The sequence below is a fragment of the Nelumbo nucifera genome, chromosome 2 (assembly GCF_055504915.1).
Source record: "Nelumbo nucifera cultivar China Antique chromosome 2, China Antique-T2T, whole genome shotgun sequence".
Lineage (NCBI taxonomy): Eukaryota > Viridiplantae > Streptophyta > Magnoliopsida > Proteales > Nelumbonaceae > Nelumbo > Nelumbo nucifera.
The window spans coordinates 10,039,166-10,055,732 of NC_142650.1; the positions used below are offsets into that span (position 1 = coordinate 10,039,166).

The 16,567-nt window shown below is 37.3% G+C and overlaps 1 protein-coding gene across 3 annotated transcripts in view; it reads right to left on the bottom strand.

Moving 5' to 3' along the window:
* Positions 1–16,567, bottom strand: part of EMB2771 (E3 ubiquitin ligase) — a 73,196-nt gene that overhangs the window by 16,604 nt on the left and 40,025 nt on the right. For all 3 annotated transcript variants that reach the window (XR_016082431.1, XM_010255483.3, XM_088897779.1), the window contains exons 18-26: positions 15,976–16,056; positions 14,427–14,498; positions 13,334–13,405; positions 9,051–9,144; positions 8,888–8,970; positions 8,594–8,650; positions 8,415–8,492; positions 8,117–8,238; positions 7,866–8,026 (exon numbers count right to left, since the gene is read on the bottom strand). Coding sequence is in view for 2 of the 3 variants with exons in the window: in XM_010255483.3 (XP_010253785.1) it covers positions 7,866–8,026; positions 8,117–8,238; positions 8,415–8,492; positions 8,594–8,650; positions 8,888–8,970; positions 9,051–9,144; positions 13,334–13,405; positions 14,427–14,498; positions 15,976–16,056 (820 nt within the window). In the remaining variant the exon portion in view is untranslated. The remainder of the gene's footprint in view (positions 1–7,865; positions 8,027–8,116; positions 8,239–8,414; positions 8,493–8,593; positions 8,651–8,887; positions 8,971–9,050; positions 9,145–13,333; positions 13,406–14,426; positions 14,499–15,975; positions 16,057–16,567) is intronic.

Consider the following 16,567-nt stretch of genomic DNA (forward strand, 5'->3'; position numbering starts at 1 on the left):
GAGCTTTCTTTTGTTTTCTTTAATTATTTCTTTAGTGCTGGCTGCCCCATTAAGGCCATCCAAGTAATTGTACTTAATTTTAGAATTAAGTTAATAAAAGAGATCAAGGGGGCTAGAGAGAGAGGTTCGAACTCTTCGTTTCTCTCTTCCCTTCTCTTCTTCTTCCACAACTTACTGCTGAAGCCTCTTTCTTCTTCTTTCTCTTTCTTTCTTTCTTTTCCTATATTTTCTGAATTACTGCAGGTGTATTTCTCAACTTGGTATTAGAGCGGGTTCTCACTTTTGACTTCTTTCTCTTTTCTTTGCCCATACGTAATGTGTGTGGAGAACTGATCAGTTGATCAATCAGCAACTTATGCAGCCCAGTTAGGAGGGTTTTTGGAGAGCTTTTGTGGAGGTTTTCATCCTTAGTTGAAGCCCAAGGCAGGTTCTTGGAGATTTTTCCTAAAAACCCTAAATAAATGGCGAAATCCTGTTACAAGTCGTAGAGACAGTTTGAACCAAGCGCTTGGGGATCAGAGTTAAGCCTTTTGATTTCTATTGAGGGCAGTTTTGGTTGGACCGAGTTCTGAAACCTCTGGTAGGAGCGGTAAGTTTCTCTCTTTCTCCCCATCTCGTTAGGTCCTGTGAAACCCTATTTTTGGGAGGTTGAAGGGTTGTTCTTTGCTTAGAACAGTAAATCTAGCCTAGTAAAACCCTAATTTGATTTTCGTTTGCATCCGTTCGCTCAATGGAGTGAACTAGAGGAAAAACCAAATATTCCACGGATTCCGGATTTGGACATGGAGTGGAGAATCATTTTGGGGTTGTGACTACTGTGAAGTTAGATGGGACCAATTATTTAGCATGGTCTCAATCTATTACGATACATGTGTGTAGTAGAGGAAAATGGGGTTACATCACTAGGAGCAAGAAGAAATCGGAGGAGGATGATCCTACCTATGAAAGGTGGATGCAGGAAAACTACATAGTAGTGGGTTTGTTAGTGGATTCTATGCAACCACACATTAGTCAGCATCACCTGTGGATGGAAACTACAAAAGTGTGGGATAGTGTCACGAAGACCTATTACTAAAAGCTTAATGTTGCTAGGGCCTACAAATTGAAGCATGATGTCTAAGACAGGGGGAGAAGCCCTTAGCCATCTACTTCTCTATGCTGAAATCTCTTTGGCAAGAGATTGATCTGATGGAGACTGTTGTTTGGGGTTGCACAAAGGATGTAGAAACACATAGGAAGTTGGTGGAGAGAAATCAAGTCTTTGAGTTCCTCACTAAACTCAACTCGGAGTATGATATTGTGAGGTAGAATGTTTTAGCAAAGGATGAGGTGACTTTGTCTCAGGCGTATGCTATGGTGAGCAATGAGAAGAGCTGAAGACAAGTTCAGACTGTTGAGCCGCAGGTTGGTCACTATGCCAATGCCGAGATAAAGCCAAAGGTTAACACTGGGAAGACAAATGTCATCTGTGAATATTGCAAGAAGCCTAAACACACTAAAGACGCCAACTGGCTGCATCCAAAGCTCATTCCTGCTAGACTCAAGAAAGAAAATGGTGGAAAAAGGTTTGATACTGGAAAAGGTGAAAATGCAAATGTAGCCACCTCCTCACAAGGTGAACAAGGACAAGGTGGAGAGAAGTTAGTGGGAGAACAGCTTGCAGCTGCCAGGGCTGAGTATGGGAAGTATGGCCGAATAATCAGTCATTTGGAGTCCACTGCTACAACTCCTTCAAAGACCGTTCCTTCCTCTACATATGCTCACTCAGGTATTCGTGCCACTACACATCATGCTTCTGTCTCAGGTACACATAAAACCCCTTGGATAATTAATTCTAGTGCTTCTGACCATATGACCAGTGTTTCATAGTTATTCATCTCTTACCAACTCCTTTTTGGTTGGGATAAGATATCCCTTGCTGATGGCTCTCTTGCCCCTATCACAAGAAAGGGAGACATTAAGACCTCTAATGCTATTGATCAAAAAAAGACCTCTAATGCCCTGACCTTAGTCATCTGTTCTTCAAGTACCTAAACTTAATACCAATTTGCTTTCAACTAGTAATTTAACTAAATCCCTGAATTGTAGTGTGACCTTTTTTCCTTCATATTGTGTTTTTCAGGACATGAAATCTCAGAAGGTGATTGGGAGTGGCCATAAGGCGAATGGGATCTATCTGTTAGACATGCTTGGGCAAAGCCAAGTACAACCTAAGAGAACTAGTATTATGTTATGTCATAGACGCAGTGATTTAAAAGGCATGCTTGAGGCGCGCCTAGGCACATAGGTCCTAGGCACAACACTTTCAAAAGGCGCACGCTTGGTGCACACTCCCTATTTGCTAATGTTGTCCATTCATTCATCTTTATAAAACATCTTTTTAAAAGGCAATTAAAATTATAAAATCATTACTTTCCTGTGTGAGAATTAAGAATTTAAGACCTGAACATGGACTTGTTTGGACTTGCCTTGAGGGGCATGGCACAAAGGCGACTCACAAAATCAAGAATGCAATATGTTTTACATCACATTAGCTACTTGAAGTAATGCAATTGAGGAAAAAAGAGATTGTGGTCTTTACATGCTTGAAAATGTTTTATATGTTTGATTTTATTGTTAAATTTTCATTTGAATATGCTTTACATGTTATGTTTATGTATTTTAATTTTAGATAATAGTTTTTTTTAAACCATTAATTTTTAAAATTAAGTTTATATTTCTTATTAATATTTTGTTTAATATTTTTTTTATTTTTTGGCTTTTTTTTAATTTTCTAACATTTCTTTTTATATCTTAGCAATTTTTTTTTTGTATTTTTGCGCCTTGGTTCAAAAAGGCGCATGCATTGCCTTGCGCCTCTCACCTCAGGCGCAAATTGGCTCTTGCGCTTTGCGCTTTTAAAACATTGCATAGTCGTTTGGGTCATTTGTCTTTTTATTCATTGAGTCAATTGTTTCCAGAGTTATTTAAAGGAATTAGTCTATTGAGTCTACATTGTGAGTCTTGTGAGTTCTCATTGCTTGTAAGAACGCTTATCCTTCAAGTAATAAAAGATCAACTATTCCTTTTAATATTGTTCACTCTGATGTGTGGGGGCCTTACCATTTACCATGGGTGGCTATAAATATTTCATCATGTTTACTGATGATTTTTCACGATATACTTGGATTTACCTTATGCGCTCTCATGTTGAAGTGCCTAAACTTGTGCAACATTTCCATAAACACATACTCAATTTAACACCCGCATCAATGCTAAGGAATATTTTGAGAAGGACCTTACCTCCTATCTTGAGAAGTTTGAGGTTGTTCATTAGAGTTCTTGTGCCCGCACTCCACAACAAAATGGAGTAGCGGAGAGGAAAAACAGACATATTATGGAAGTTGCAAGGAGCACCCTTTTTGCTACCCACGTTCCTATAAAGTTTTGGGGTGATGCAGTTTTAACAGCTACTTACCTTATTAACTGCATGCCTTCTCAAGCCTTGGGGTTACAATCTCCTTTTGGAGTCACCGCATACCTTCTCAAGCCTTGGGGTTAAAATCTCCTTTTGGAGTCCTCTTTCTTGGTGTTGAGATTTTCTCCATTCCTCTGTGGGTCTTTGGTTGTGCTTGTTATGTCCACATTCCCAATTCTAAGAGACATAAGTTTGACCCCAAGGCTCAGAAGTGTATCTTCCTTGGTTATGCCTCCACACAAAAAGAGTATTGCTGTTTTGATCCCATTAGTGGCACTCGGTTTGTTTCCATGGATGTCACCTTTGCAGAGTCAGTTCCTTTTTATAATCGTCCTTCTGAGGGGGAGAGATCTCTTGCATTGTTTTCTTCATCCCTTCCCTTGCCAGCTCTAGTTGAGTCTCATGTCAAGCCCTCCATAGTTACCCCCATTCCATGGAGGAATCCTCTCCTTTGAGGTCTTCCATTCCTGCTCCTCCCCCTCCTCCTACTAGTCCTCCAATTTTTACCATTCATCCTATTCTCCAAAGGTGGTACTAGCAAAAAAGGCTAAGGCAAACACAAGTTGATCTCACACCTCCAATTGAGTCTTAGGCGCTTTCAATTACTGAAGAGAGGACATGTCCGTCACCTCCTCCACTAGCAACCTCGTTTCCCAACCTTGACCTACCCATTGCCTTGAGAAAAGGTAAGAGGAAATGTACAACTCATTATATTTCCAAACACCTTTCCTATAGCTTGTTGTCCCCATCCTACTATGCCTTTCTAGCCTCCATTTCCTCTCAACCCATCCCAAAGTCTGTTTCAAAAGCCTTAGCCACACCAAAATGGAGGAATGCTATGAGGACTGAGATAGAAGCCCTTGATAAAAACAATACCTGAGATATTGTTGACTTGCCAATGGGGAAAGAACCTGTTGGGTGCAAGTGGGTTTTCATTATCAAGTATCATGTAGATGGGTCAATTGAGAGGTATAAGGCCCGTCTTGTTGCTAAGAGATATACCCAGTTATATGGGATAGATTACATTGAAACCTTTTCTCCAGTTGCTAAAATGACTTCGGTGAGAGTCCTTTTATCCTTAGGAGTGAGCTATGATTGGCCTCTGTATCAATTTGATGTTAAGAATGCATTCCTGAATGGTGATCTCACTGAAGAGGTATACATGTCCCTTCCTCCTGGTATATATGGCAAGGAGATGCAAGGTAAGGTGAGCAGATTGAAGAAATCACTTTATGGCTTGAAACAATCTCCACGTGCTTAGTTTGACAGGTTTAGGGATGCTCTTGTTCAGTTTGGCTACACTCAGACTCAATCAAATCATACCCTCTTTGTTAAGAGAAGAAGCACATTGGTGACATTCCTTATTGTTTATGTAGATGATATTGTGGTTACTGGCAGTGATAAAGAAGAAGTTAGTGCTCTTAAGAAGTTTCTTAGTTCTGAATTTGAGATCAAAGACTTAGGGGAGTTACGGTATTTTCTTGGCATTGAACTTGCTAGGTCCAAGGAAGGAATCTTAATTTCTCAACCGAAGTATGTGCTGAATGCCTGAATCTTCTTACTGAGACTAGAAAACTTGGTGCTAAAACTGCCCCTGCCCTATTGATGTGAATCATAAATTCTCAGCTAATGATGGGGAACTTTTAGCTGACAATGGAGTATTTCAGAGATTACTAGGGAAATTTCTTTATCTATGTATGACTCGTCTAGACATTTCATATGTTGTAAGTGTCATCAGCCAGTTCATGCATGCTCCCAGAGACACACATACAATTGCTGCAGAAAGGGTGTTATGCTATCTAAGGGAACCCTCGAGAAGGGTATATTGTTTGCTAAACATGGCCACATGAAGGTAGAAGCATATACAGATGCTAATTGGGCAGGAAATGTAGATGACATGAGATCCACATCAGGTTATTGTGCTATGGTAGCCAGAAATATTATTTCCTAGAGAAGTAAATAGTCAGTGGTTGTTAGGTCTTCAGCTGAGGCAAAGTATAGGGCTATGGCCCATGGGGTTTTTGAGTTGTTATGGCTTAGATCTCTGCTTGATGAGATGGGTGTTTCATGTGACGAGCCATTGGTATTGTATTGTGATAACCAGGCTGCTATTTACATTGCTCACAACCCGGTTCAGCATGATAGAACTAAGCACATTGAGGTAGACAGACACTTTATACGGGAAAGAGTGGCTTCAAAGTGCCTTCCTTTCATTGCATTAGAAGAGCACCTAGAAGATTTTCTAACTAAGGGAGTTCCAAAGGCAAAGCTTCAACATTATGTAAGAAAGCTGGGCATGATTGACATCTATGCTTAGTTTGAGGGGGAGTGTAGTGAGAATGGGCTGAATGGGCCTTAGTGTTTTTTATTTCTTTTAAGTAGTGTTTAAGGTTATGTTTGTTGGTCATGGGTTTTCTTTTGTTTCTTTAATTATTTCTTTAGTGCTGGCCGCCCCATTAAGGGCATCCAAGTAATTGTACTTAATTTTAGAATTAAGTTAATAAAAGAGATCAAGGGGGCTAGAGAGAGAGGTTCAAACTCTTCTTTTCTCTCTTCCCTTCTCTTCTTCTTCCACAACCTATTGCTGAAGCCTCTTTCTTCTCATTTCTCTTCCTTTCTTTCTTTCTTTCTTTTCCTATATTTTCTGAATTACTGCAGGTGTTCAAATATATCTTGATAGGTATTGGTTTTATAAGCTATTTTTGTTCACAGAGCTGTTTCAAACCTGTAATTGGTCAAAACTTCTGGTTTAGAAAGTTGCTTAGGTGTTTTGAATTAGTTAAGAAATAATTCTATTTAGAGGTATGAGTTGGAGAGCATCTAGGAGTCTTTGGATTAGGAGAATAAGTCTACGTAAGGTACATAATATTGCTACAAAGGAAAACGAATACATTGAGAACAAAAGTTTGCCACTAGATTGGAGAGCATCTAGGAGTTTTAGCATTTTAACTTGGGAGTGATGCTTCAGAATTTTTCTTCTGTGGTGCAACTCCCTACCCAATTTGGGAAGAGAGGTCTGACTCCTCCAAAGAATCTCTCCCAACCCACCCCAAAAACATTTACAACTGTGCCCAGAACAAAGAATCTCTCCCCACCCCTTGTTTAGCTAATGCATCATCTATAGAATTTGCATCTCTCTTAACCCATCCAATTCTTAGACCCACGCCTCTGGTTAGCCACTAGATTCTTTTCTTTTCATTGTGAAGAGCCACATTTTCATCTCCTCTTCTTGTAACCAATTGATGACCAACTTTGAGTCACCCTCCACAATTAATTAGTAATTCCCATTGCCCTTGCCTTTGTTAAGCCTTCAACCACAGCCATCACCTCTGCTCTCAAAGAGTCCCCCTCCCCAACTGACCCAGAGTATAATGCAATGAATTTGCCCTCCCCCATCCCTAAATACACCTCCTATGCCTGAGCGTCCTGGATTACCCAAGCTGCTATCATCAAAATTTAATTTTACAAAACCTCTATCTGGTGGAGTCCATTGATGGCTAACAGATGTTTTATAAACAGAGGAGTCCGCCACTTCCTTCCAATTCCTCAGCAGGTCATTTGTTGATATACTTGAGAAGCTTTCCATGCACTTCAACCAATGTACTGCTCTTATTTTAATTGTTTCAATGACATCTTCTTTACTTCTTTCTTTTTCTAAGAATATCCTCGCATTTCTCTCCTCCCATACTGCCCAAAGGATGGCAACCCTTATACAACTCCACATCAGCCTCCCTCTCTTCTTTGGCCAACTCAAGGTATTTTTTGTGGTCAAAATGCTTTGTACATCCACTGGGGGATTCCACCTACACCAAACAAAGAAAAGCACCAATCCCAAATAGAAGTAGTGAAAGAGCAAGAAACAAAAAGGTGGAAGCAACTCTCACCATCAGCCTTGCAGAGCATACACAATAAGGGGATAAACACCAACTGAGAAATTGTAATCTCTTGTAACTATTTCTAATAATTCTCAAGGTAAAAGAGTAATAAATACATTAGAACAGCCATTACACAATGATGGTTCCAGCTATCTGGAAACTTGGAAGGATACGGACCTAAACTTAATCCCTTTTTCTTGCACAAAATCACTGTTCTCACACTTGAATGTTCATGCTTGTCACCCCAAGATTTTACTATGACACCAAGAAATGACCCCCAATAGTATAAATGCATTAGCATATGAAAATATCTAGCAGTCTTTAGTCAGACATCATAGTACTAGGAAAATAGTTCATCTTAATTGCTTCATAATCATACACATTTAGCAACCATTCACTTGAAAACAAAGACCATTAGTGTACATTATCCATGCACCAAAAAGTGGATCTGGTGACATATAAATACCTCCCATACTATTATAATCTACAAAATGCTGAAATTGATGGAGCTCAAAATAGTAATTAAAAATTACCAACAGATATGCATGCTCCAGCTACTATATTCACATAGGCCTGAACCAGTGCTTCTGCATCCATTTCATCATAGTCATCAGTTTCACTGCCCAGGCTCGTGATGCCTATTTTCACAATTTCAGGAATCTGGGACTGAATCCAATCTCTGGATGGCTCAACCCTGTATCACCAAAAAAAAGTAAAAATGTGAGAAGTCTAGTTCTTGGAATGTAGATTGACTAGACAGATAAGTTTATATTAATGCTTTTACCTGCTCCACATTATCAAATTCCGTGCAATGACACGAAGCATTATAAAATCAGGCCTTACGTATTGCAATTCAAAATGGGTATGAGGGATAGAAAGCCTAGATGCTGTAGCTTCTGATTCTGTCTGTAATACAGAGCTGGTTAAAACAGAAAATCTGGAAAATATCAAAAGCATGGCTCTTTTGGAAAATTATGGTGGATGGAGATGAGCATTTATGAAACAGAACATTGAGATATCAAGCATATAATGAAATTATTGTTGGAAACATACAATACAGTATTTCTTTAGAGAAAAAATACCTTTAAAAACATTAGAGCTAAAGCAATTATGGCACCAGGAGCAGTAACATCAATATTGACAGTTGTCCCATCCATCATCTAGGACCATAATACAGTGGAATGCATCCATCAGAAATGGTACCGACAGAAAAGCATTTCTTATGAAGGGAGTAAAAACAATTAAGCAAAAAGCTTAGTACCTGACCAGAACAGCGATTATGCTCATCTATTGATGGTGTCACAACAAGGGATCTTTCCTGATAAATGCAAAAAATCATATATTTTAAAAAATATATGAAAACCTATCTAAATGTACCATAAAATGGATAGATTAAGTTACAGAAAGTCATATTTCCTGCCACTGAAAACTTGCAACAGATTAATGGATTCAAAATTCATACCACATTAACCAGCATAGAAAGAGGAGAAAAGGAAAAGAAAAGAAACAAGGAAATTTTTTTCTGTCGGGGTGGAATGAGTCATGAAGAGCATACATTATGAAATTCTTTGACACCGGCATATTGGGAAAGCCTATCCACCATAGTCTCCATGAAGCCAAGTGCATCTTCGCCTCGACCTTCAATTAAAATTTAACTTAGCTGGTTATAGTTGTATATTTCAAATTCAAATAACTCAGTCACACATAGACCTTTGTACCTAAAGCTACAAGCCCCAATGCAGATCCTGCTGAAACAGCATAACCTTCTCTTTCCAGTACATTATCACCACCACTTCTTCGACCCATTTCACCCTGTAAAGAAATTTAAATATAATTTTCCAGCCAATATTTTCTGGATAAAAGGTAACTGTGGAAAGATCAAAGGTCAAAATACTAAGCCAAATAGAGCAATATCCTTTGTTAGAAAAATAGTAGATACCGAATTATGTAAATTTTACAAACAATTGGTTTATATTATCACTAGAATCCACTTACAATACTTCTTTAAGAACATACCAGTGTAATTAAGAACATAGATAAGTAAAAAAGAATTTAAAGTGATGAAAGAATTACCAATCAAAGATTGACTCCCTTTACTTATACCACATTATTCAGCCAAAGGAAATACCAAACTCAATTTCTTTTAATACATTAAAGATGGTAAAAAACCCTGTTTAAACATGCTATATATTGAATTAATTGGAAAGATTAGTAGAAATTTGCTGAAATAAAAAACTGTAGAAGAGGAAGAAAAGAAGAAGTTTTGTGAGAGGAGAAAAACAGAAAGAGTGAAGAAAGGAAGAGAAGACAATCAGATCTGGCCACCCTCTTCCATTAGTATTTATACTTAAAATAAAAACTGTGTACAATGACTGATAAGCCCTTATAGGGCGGCTGATACAAAAACACTCAATAAAACATAAAAAACACTACTCTAAAAGCTTCCAAATAGTGTGCTGTGGTCTCCACTTACTAATAAAACAAACAACAAATAAAATCAAGTAACAAAAACTGTAAAATCCTCAACAAGATTAAAGAAGATAAACAATGCAGAAAAACTCCACCAATTTAAGACAAGTTGAGATGAATTTAAATTTTAAAACTATGATTGATGGGAACGACTCACCATACAATACCAAGGACCATAGTGAAGTAACCTCCTGAAACTGACCACTGCAGTCCAGTCATTAACTATTAAGAGCAGGGTAAAAAGGTCTAAAGATACATAGTTAATCCCAACAGAGCCTTCTAGGTCTGTCAAGAGGTCAGACTTGGATATATCTAGGCATATCCAAATTCGATCCTATTATACAAATAGATGTCAAGATTCAATTCAGATAAAGTTCAGATATGATCCATTCTTAAATAAATAAAGTAAAATATCTTTGCTTGGGTTCAAAAGTCAAACCCACAGCTTTTTTTAGTCAAATAAAATTTTCAAACCAGATGCTAACAAATAATGGCTATTATGTGTATATGATTCAGATTGAATATTGATTGGAACAAACTGGGGGCAGGTCTGAATTAATCATACTATTATAATAAGATCTTGAAAGAATTCCTAGAGAAAGGGGGTGAAAACTGCTTTTCAAAATTGTTTCAAAGAAGGATGTCATTTACTCTTCCTGAGAATAAATCTCCTTACCCTAGAAATATCTTCTTTCGGACTAAAACATCTTTATGCAGTGAAATCCCTAATTACCCCGTTGAAATTCAATTGCAAGTTAGAAAGAATATCTCTTGTGAATCTCCACGGGTTTAGTGATCTTCAATGGTGTTTACACCCATTCTAGCTTCAAGAAATCACCTGAAAACATTGGTTGATGGTGTCTCAACACACAAGAAGGTCACCAAGCATCCTCCCTTCCTTCCTAAGCTTTAGAAGAATAAGACTTGTAAGAAGTCTTTATTACAGTGTTATACCCTTCCCTACAGTTACAGTGTCCACCTCTTGTCTAAATTGATACATCAATCTCAACCTAGAGAACAATTCTCTATATTTGAAGACTTGTACTAATCCAAAATTGAGATAGAGGATTACGAGGTTTCCTAAGTAGAATCAAATTTTTTTAAGAGAAATTTAGGAAAAACAAAAAAAATCCATGAAAAACTTCAAAGAAAATCATTCTTTGAGGTTGTTTGATTTGTGTAGGACACATAAGGCTCCCTAGTTGTGTTAGGGCTGCCTAACACAGGGTCCTTTTGAGGAACCACCCTCCTGAAACAGAGTAAGGGAAAGGGAAGAAAGAAGATGGGGAAGAAATGAGAAGAGAGAGAGTTTTCAGATCTGATTTTCCACAGTATCCCCTTACAACAGCCCACCCTTATAAAGATTTTATTACATTGAATCAATACAGTTTAAGCTGGCCTTGGGCCTCACCTCTGATGTCTTCTGGGCCTGACAAGTTGATTGCCAAAGAGGTTGTTTTGAACCATGGATCAAATTCATGGGATCCAAGGGATCTCTTTTCAACCAAGATTTGATAATGCTGTATGGGAGCATAATTTGACATAAAATTGTATTGTACAACCATACAGTTAAGGTGTCATACAGTTTTATGGATAACCATGCGATACTTGGACATATCCTAGTTTTAGAGGATTGTGATGTAGTTCAGATATGGGAGAGAAGTTAACACTTGGCACTCCAACTGTGGAAACATAATCAGGGCCTCAAAGGACACATGATCTTCACTTGGACCACTAGTGGCAGGGAGAAAGCCAAAGGACAAAGAGAAGACGTTACAAGGGAGAATGTGATGATGTAGGCTAAATATACTTTGTCAAACCTTTGGAAATCCTTGACTTATTTGGTATTCATTTCAGAACTGAGGGCCATGCTGGTATGTTAGCATAAACTTCAAGTTTGAAAGTTAATAAAATAGTGCTCGTATGGTTTTCTGGAAATATTTAAAGCATCTCAACTGCAGCTGACTTGAAAGCAGACGACAGATCAGCTGAGGTGGACCATTTGAGGATTGGAACCTTGGTTGGATGAAATAGGCAGGAGGTGAATGATGAGCTTGAGCCCCTATATGCTTCAAGAGGGCTAGTTCCCATTAACCTGGCATGGAGGCATTTGTTGGCTATCATTCGCCCAAAGGTATTAAAACCCCATAAGTTTAACTTGCAATTGCTTCAATGGTTGAGAGAAATACTAAAATTACCAATTTTGATAATTTACAGGAGACACATGAAGAAAAAGGATATCCTTCTCATTTCAGCTTTTAGAAAAGGATATCTTTCTCTTTTTAGCTTTTAGAAAAGGATATCTTTCTCATTCTTGTTGAATGGTGCGAGCAATATCTCTCCTGTTGATCCAACAGTTGCATTGACTGATTATTCTAATAACACTAAAGACAGGATTTACCCAGTGCTCAAGCTTGAAGATAGAGAGATGGTAGAGAGAGGCAATGCCAGTGCATTTCTCACTGAAATCTTCATACTCTTTGTCAAGTTGTGGAGGTAAACAGAATAACAGATCAGACTTAAGAAGAGGATGGCTCATTGTCAGGGTGGTTCAGTTGACCCTAGCTCTCCCCCTGGCATGGTGCACAGGACACAGCCAATGCCAATGTTGGAGGGCTAGGAGGTCGAGAGTGATGAGGTGGATCATGGTTAATGTGAGGGATTGGCAATTCTTGGTAGGAAGAAGGTTAGGGGAGAGAGTGAGCAGTTTCAATTAAATGAGGTTCATATGATAAAAATATTTATATGAAGATGGAATTGCCACATGAGACATAGGTGTCTTAAGGCACTTGGTTATTTTTCTTGGGCAGGGAAGGGAGGAATTCACTAAAGCCACCTTTAGGCATATAGAAGAAGGCAAGAGAAATAAGAACCCATTTAAATAGCACCAACCAAGATGGATTTTTCTTTATTATAAAAACAACCAAAAGAAACACTTATCAAAAAAAAAAAAAAAAACAACCAAAAGAAAGCCAACAACAAGATGCTTATAAAGTATAAACAAGACCTGGACAAGAGGCTAACTAAATGGAAATAAAAACATAAATAGAAACACCAACAGCAACTAAAATAACATAATTAGCAATTTAGCATGAAAACAACAACATGGTGAGAATTAAACAACTCCACCAGACTGCAGAAAGAAAATGTAATTCAGTTTGTCTGCATAAAAGCAGAATATTACAAGGCACATCAAAGAATTCAAATTGAAAGAAGGGATTTTTATTTTTACTTGATTGATTGTTTTCAGTGTAGAGAATGGTACATTGTAAAGCTGCTTGGACACTGTTGTCATTACCTTCTTTTCTAGTTTACATTTGTTTGTATAGATATACTTCAATAATTTTTTTGTTTACTGTAGAAAAAGTATGTTCAATTTTCATAAGACAAATAAATACCTTTAATAGATTCTTCAGAATTCTAATGATGATGGCATTAATTATATACAAGAACAAGATCTCTGATTTCATACAAAGGCATAAAAAATCTAACTCAATTAAAACAATGGTTAATGGTAAATGTGAAACAATACCAGAAGAATTTGCATGGTTAAGGGGTGTGCTGATCCTTCATAAAGAAGCCCGATGGACATGAGAGCTGCTGACTGGAAATCAACCAAAATATAAATTAAAGTAAAAAATCTTCTTTTTCCTGGCATCAGCAGATACACAAAATAGTATTTTTAGACCTGCCTAACTGGTAATTAATTTCTTTAACTTGAACTACTGCAGATGATATGGCAAACCATTTATAAAAAGCCAATAAAACATTGAAAGAAATGCTTTCACATTTACTAGTCTTGTGCTTGTACAAAGGCTGGCAGGAAGTTTCCAAAAGTTGAGTAACTACCCTAGTAAGTTAATTTTCCAGGAACAGAAAAAGAAAGACATCAGTTTGTGTTTCTATTTGAGAAAAAACAGAAATTGAGGACAAAAGAAATGTAATCTGCTAAATTCTGAATTAGTTAATTGGATTCATTATAGAGCCTTGCAGAAACCAGAAAGCAGAAAACCTTGCTATATTTTGTCCACCATTTTAGTGGACTTCCAAATCCACAGGAGGGCTAGCCATTCCGCAGTTTACCCATTTTCCAATTCCATCCAACATTTCCACTCCCCTAATCCAAATACACTCATTGAATCATAGGACACCATATCCTATGTGGGAACCAGATCCGGGTATTGATGTAAATTAAGCTGCAAATGAATATTGTAATGTTTTCTAGACAGCCTTGGAACTTATTGTATGTCTCACTAGTCCCTTCTATCCCTTAATCAGGATCGGAGGAAAGTTTTACTTTCATTAATATTTAATACAAAATGCCTTCATGGTTACTGATTAAAAGATCAAATGAGCAATAACCAAATGCTTCATTTTGTGAATATGTATTACTAGTAGGAACAGCATTCAAATGCCAGCCAAAAAAGGACTCTTGAGGCATCAATACCCAGAGACAAGCAAGAGTTGAAAAATACAATCATGCAGACGTTTCTTTTCTGAACTAGTCAGATACATGATGTAAAATCTGACTGGTCCAATAAAGGTTATAAAATAAATGCAAATCACAAAAGTATAAAAGACAAAGCAAAATTGGACTCTAGAAACATAAATACAATCTTTAGTACCTGAAGAAGTGTTGGTAACTCCAATTCTGGAAAGGAAGATGGATGGCGAGTGGGAATGTGAAAATAAAGAGACTGCAGAAATGTAGTACATTCTTTTCAGCATATCAAATTTGCAGGGGAATAAAAATTGATGTTATTGCAATAAGAAACAAAAAAAAAACACTTAAACAAGACAACAACTTTTGTGTTTAATATTTGATTTAATAAGTAATCTTTCCTAATAAGGAAGTTTGACGTCAACCGATCCCCCCCCCGGGAAAGTTAACACCCTAGATTACTTGCAAAAGAAGAGGCCTTTTTTGTGTCTTTCCCCAAACTAGTGCACTTTTTGTAAATCTGATGGTGAACCTTGTTATCACTCACTAATCTCCTATTCCTTTGATATATTAGGAATTGGATTTTCTCTTTGTTTGGGTGCAGATGGAACATAATGGAAATTAAGATGCTGTTTGATCTTTACCTTTGTGTGGCCAAAGAGAAGGTGAAGAATAATGTGGAGATACACTAGAGCAGCAAAGCAATAGTGATTCAGACCTTATGGGAAGAAAGAAATACTAGGATCTTCCAAGAGGAGAGAAGCAAACAACAAATTATGGATTGTGTAATGACCAAGGTTTATACATTGGCTTCTAACTTTGGATTTGTTTAGACAATTCTCCTTTGATGATATTTGGAGGAGTTGGTTTCCAATGGCTTCTAGTTCAGTACAGAAGGCTAAAACAAGGTTGATATGGGCACCTCCCATTGAAGGTTTTTTGTAATTAAATTTTGATGGGAGTAGTCAAGGCAACCCAGGCCCTTCTGGCTTCCGGAATTGGAGGGGTCATAAGAGATAAGGAAGGGAATATGGTAGCACTTTATTCAGGAACGGTGAGAATGGAGACTCTATGAAGGATGAACTGTATGCAGTCCTACAAGGTGTTCAGATAGCAAAAGATGAACTTGGAGGACCTGGTGATTAAAGGGACTCCAAGGAGGTGGTGGGCTGGCTAAAAGATCCGGATTGAGTGAATGGTGTTACCGAGATGAAATGAAAAAGTTCATATGGTTAACGCAACAGATGAGTTTGATTATACAATGGATGGGGAGGGAGGCTAATGCATTGGCTGATTCATTAGCTAACCAAGGGGTAATTAGGGATCGGTTGTATTGGGCTCATTTGTAATTCTTGTGCTGCTTTATTTGTTTATTAGTGAGGCTATACCTCATGCCTCCCTTGGGGAAGCTTGTTACAGTGCTTCATTTGGTAACACAATGCTTTTACAATCGTATGATTCAGGATTCAGGTCATACTATTCATATCAAATATGGTTCCTTTTCTTTTTTTTAAAAAAAAAAAAAAAAAAACTTGGGCATAAGGATAACTAAAGGAAAACCGTCCTTAATAATTTATTTTAAGTTTTTGAGAGGTTTACATTTTTTTTGGAAAAGATGTAATTTTCATTTTTTTTAAGAGATTTAGGCCTTTTTTAATTTTTGACAACTTTTAGAAAAGTCAGAAAAAAAAACCTTTATGATTTAATCATATTTCAGTACTACATGCATTTACCTTTGATATTGCAGGCTGCATAGTTCCCCTATATGATGCTGCTAGTCCAAGCATCAGTCCTACTGTTGTGCTCTCATGTTCCTACAAGGTAAGTGGAACATTTGAATTACTAGGAAAGTCTATTAACAAAAACAAAATAAAAGAAAAAGAAAACACATATTCTATGATATGCAAGCACATTGATTTACTGAGAAAGCCATAAACAATTGGTAATGAGGTACATTAACTGAGAAAAATCAGAAAAGGTCAGTACTAGTAAAGGATGAGTATCAGCTTTCCCATCCCTCTTCATCAATTTACTGAACATCAAGTGCACTTTTCTATCTTTTACAAACCTAGGCATGTCCTTTAGTGTCAAATACCATTAATTCGATAGACATGTCCAAGCATTTCTTTTTCATTTGAGAACTGGTTAAGTAACAAAGTGAATTTTCCAATGCTGCAAATAGATATGCTTGTAAGTGAACAACCTCAACAGTAAAAATACCATCAGAGGAGAAACTTTCTGTCAAACCATAGATTTTAGACAAGATAATTTTTTTCATCACTTTAAATTAAAAAGTGTGCTAATTTTGTTAGATGTTTCCAAATG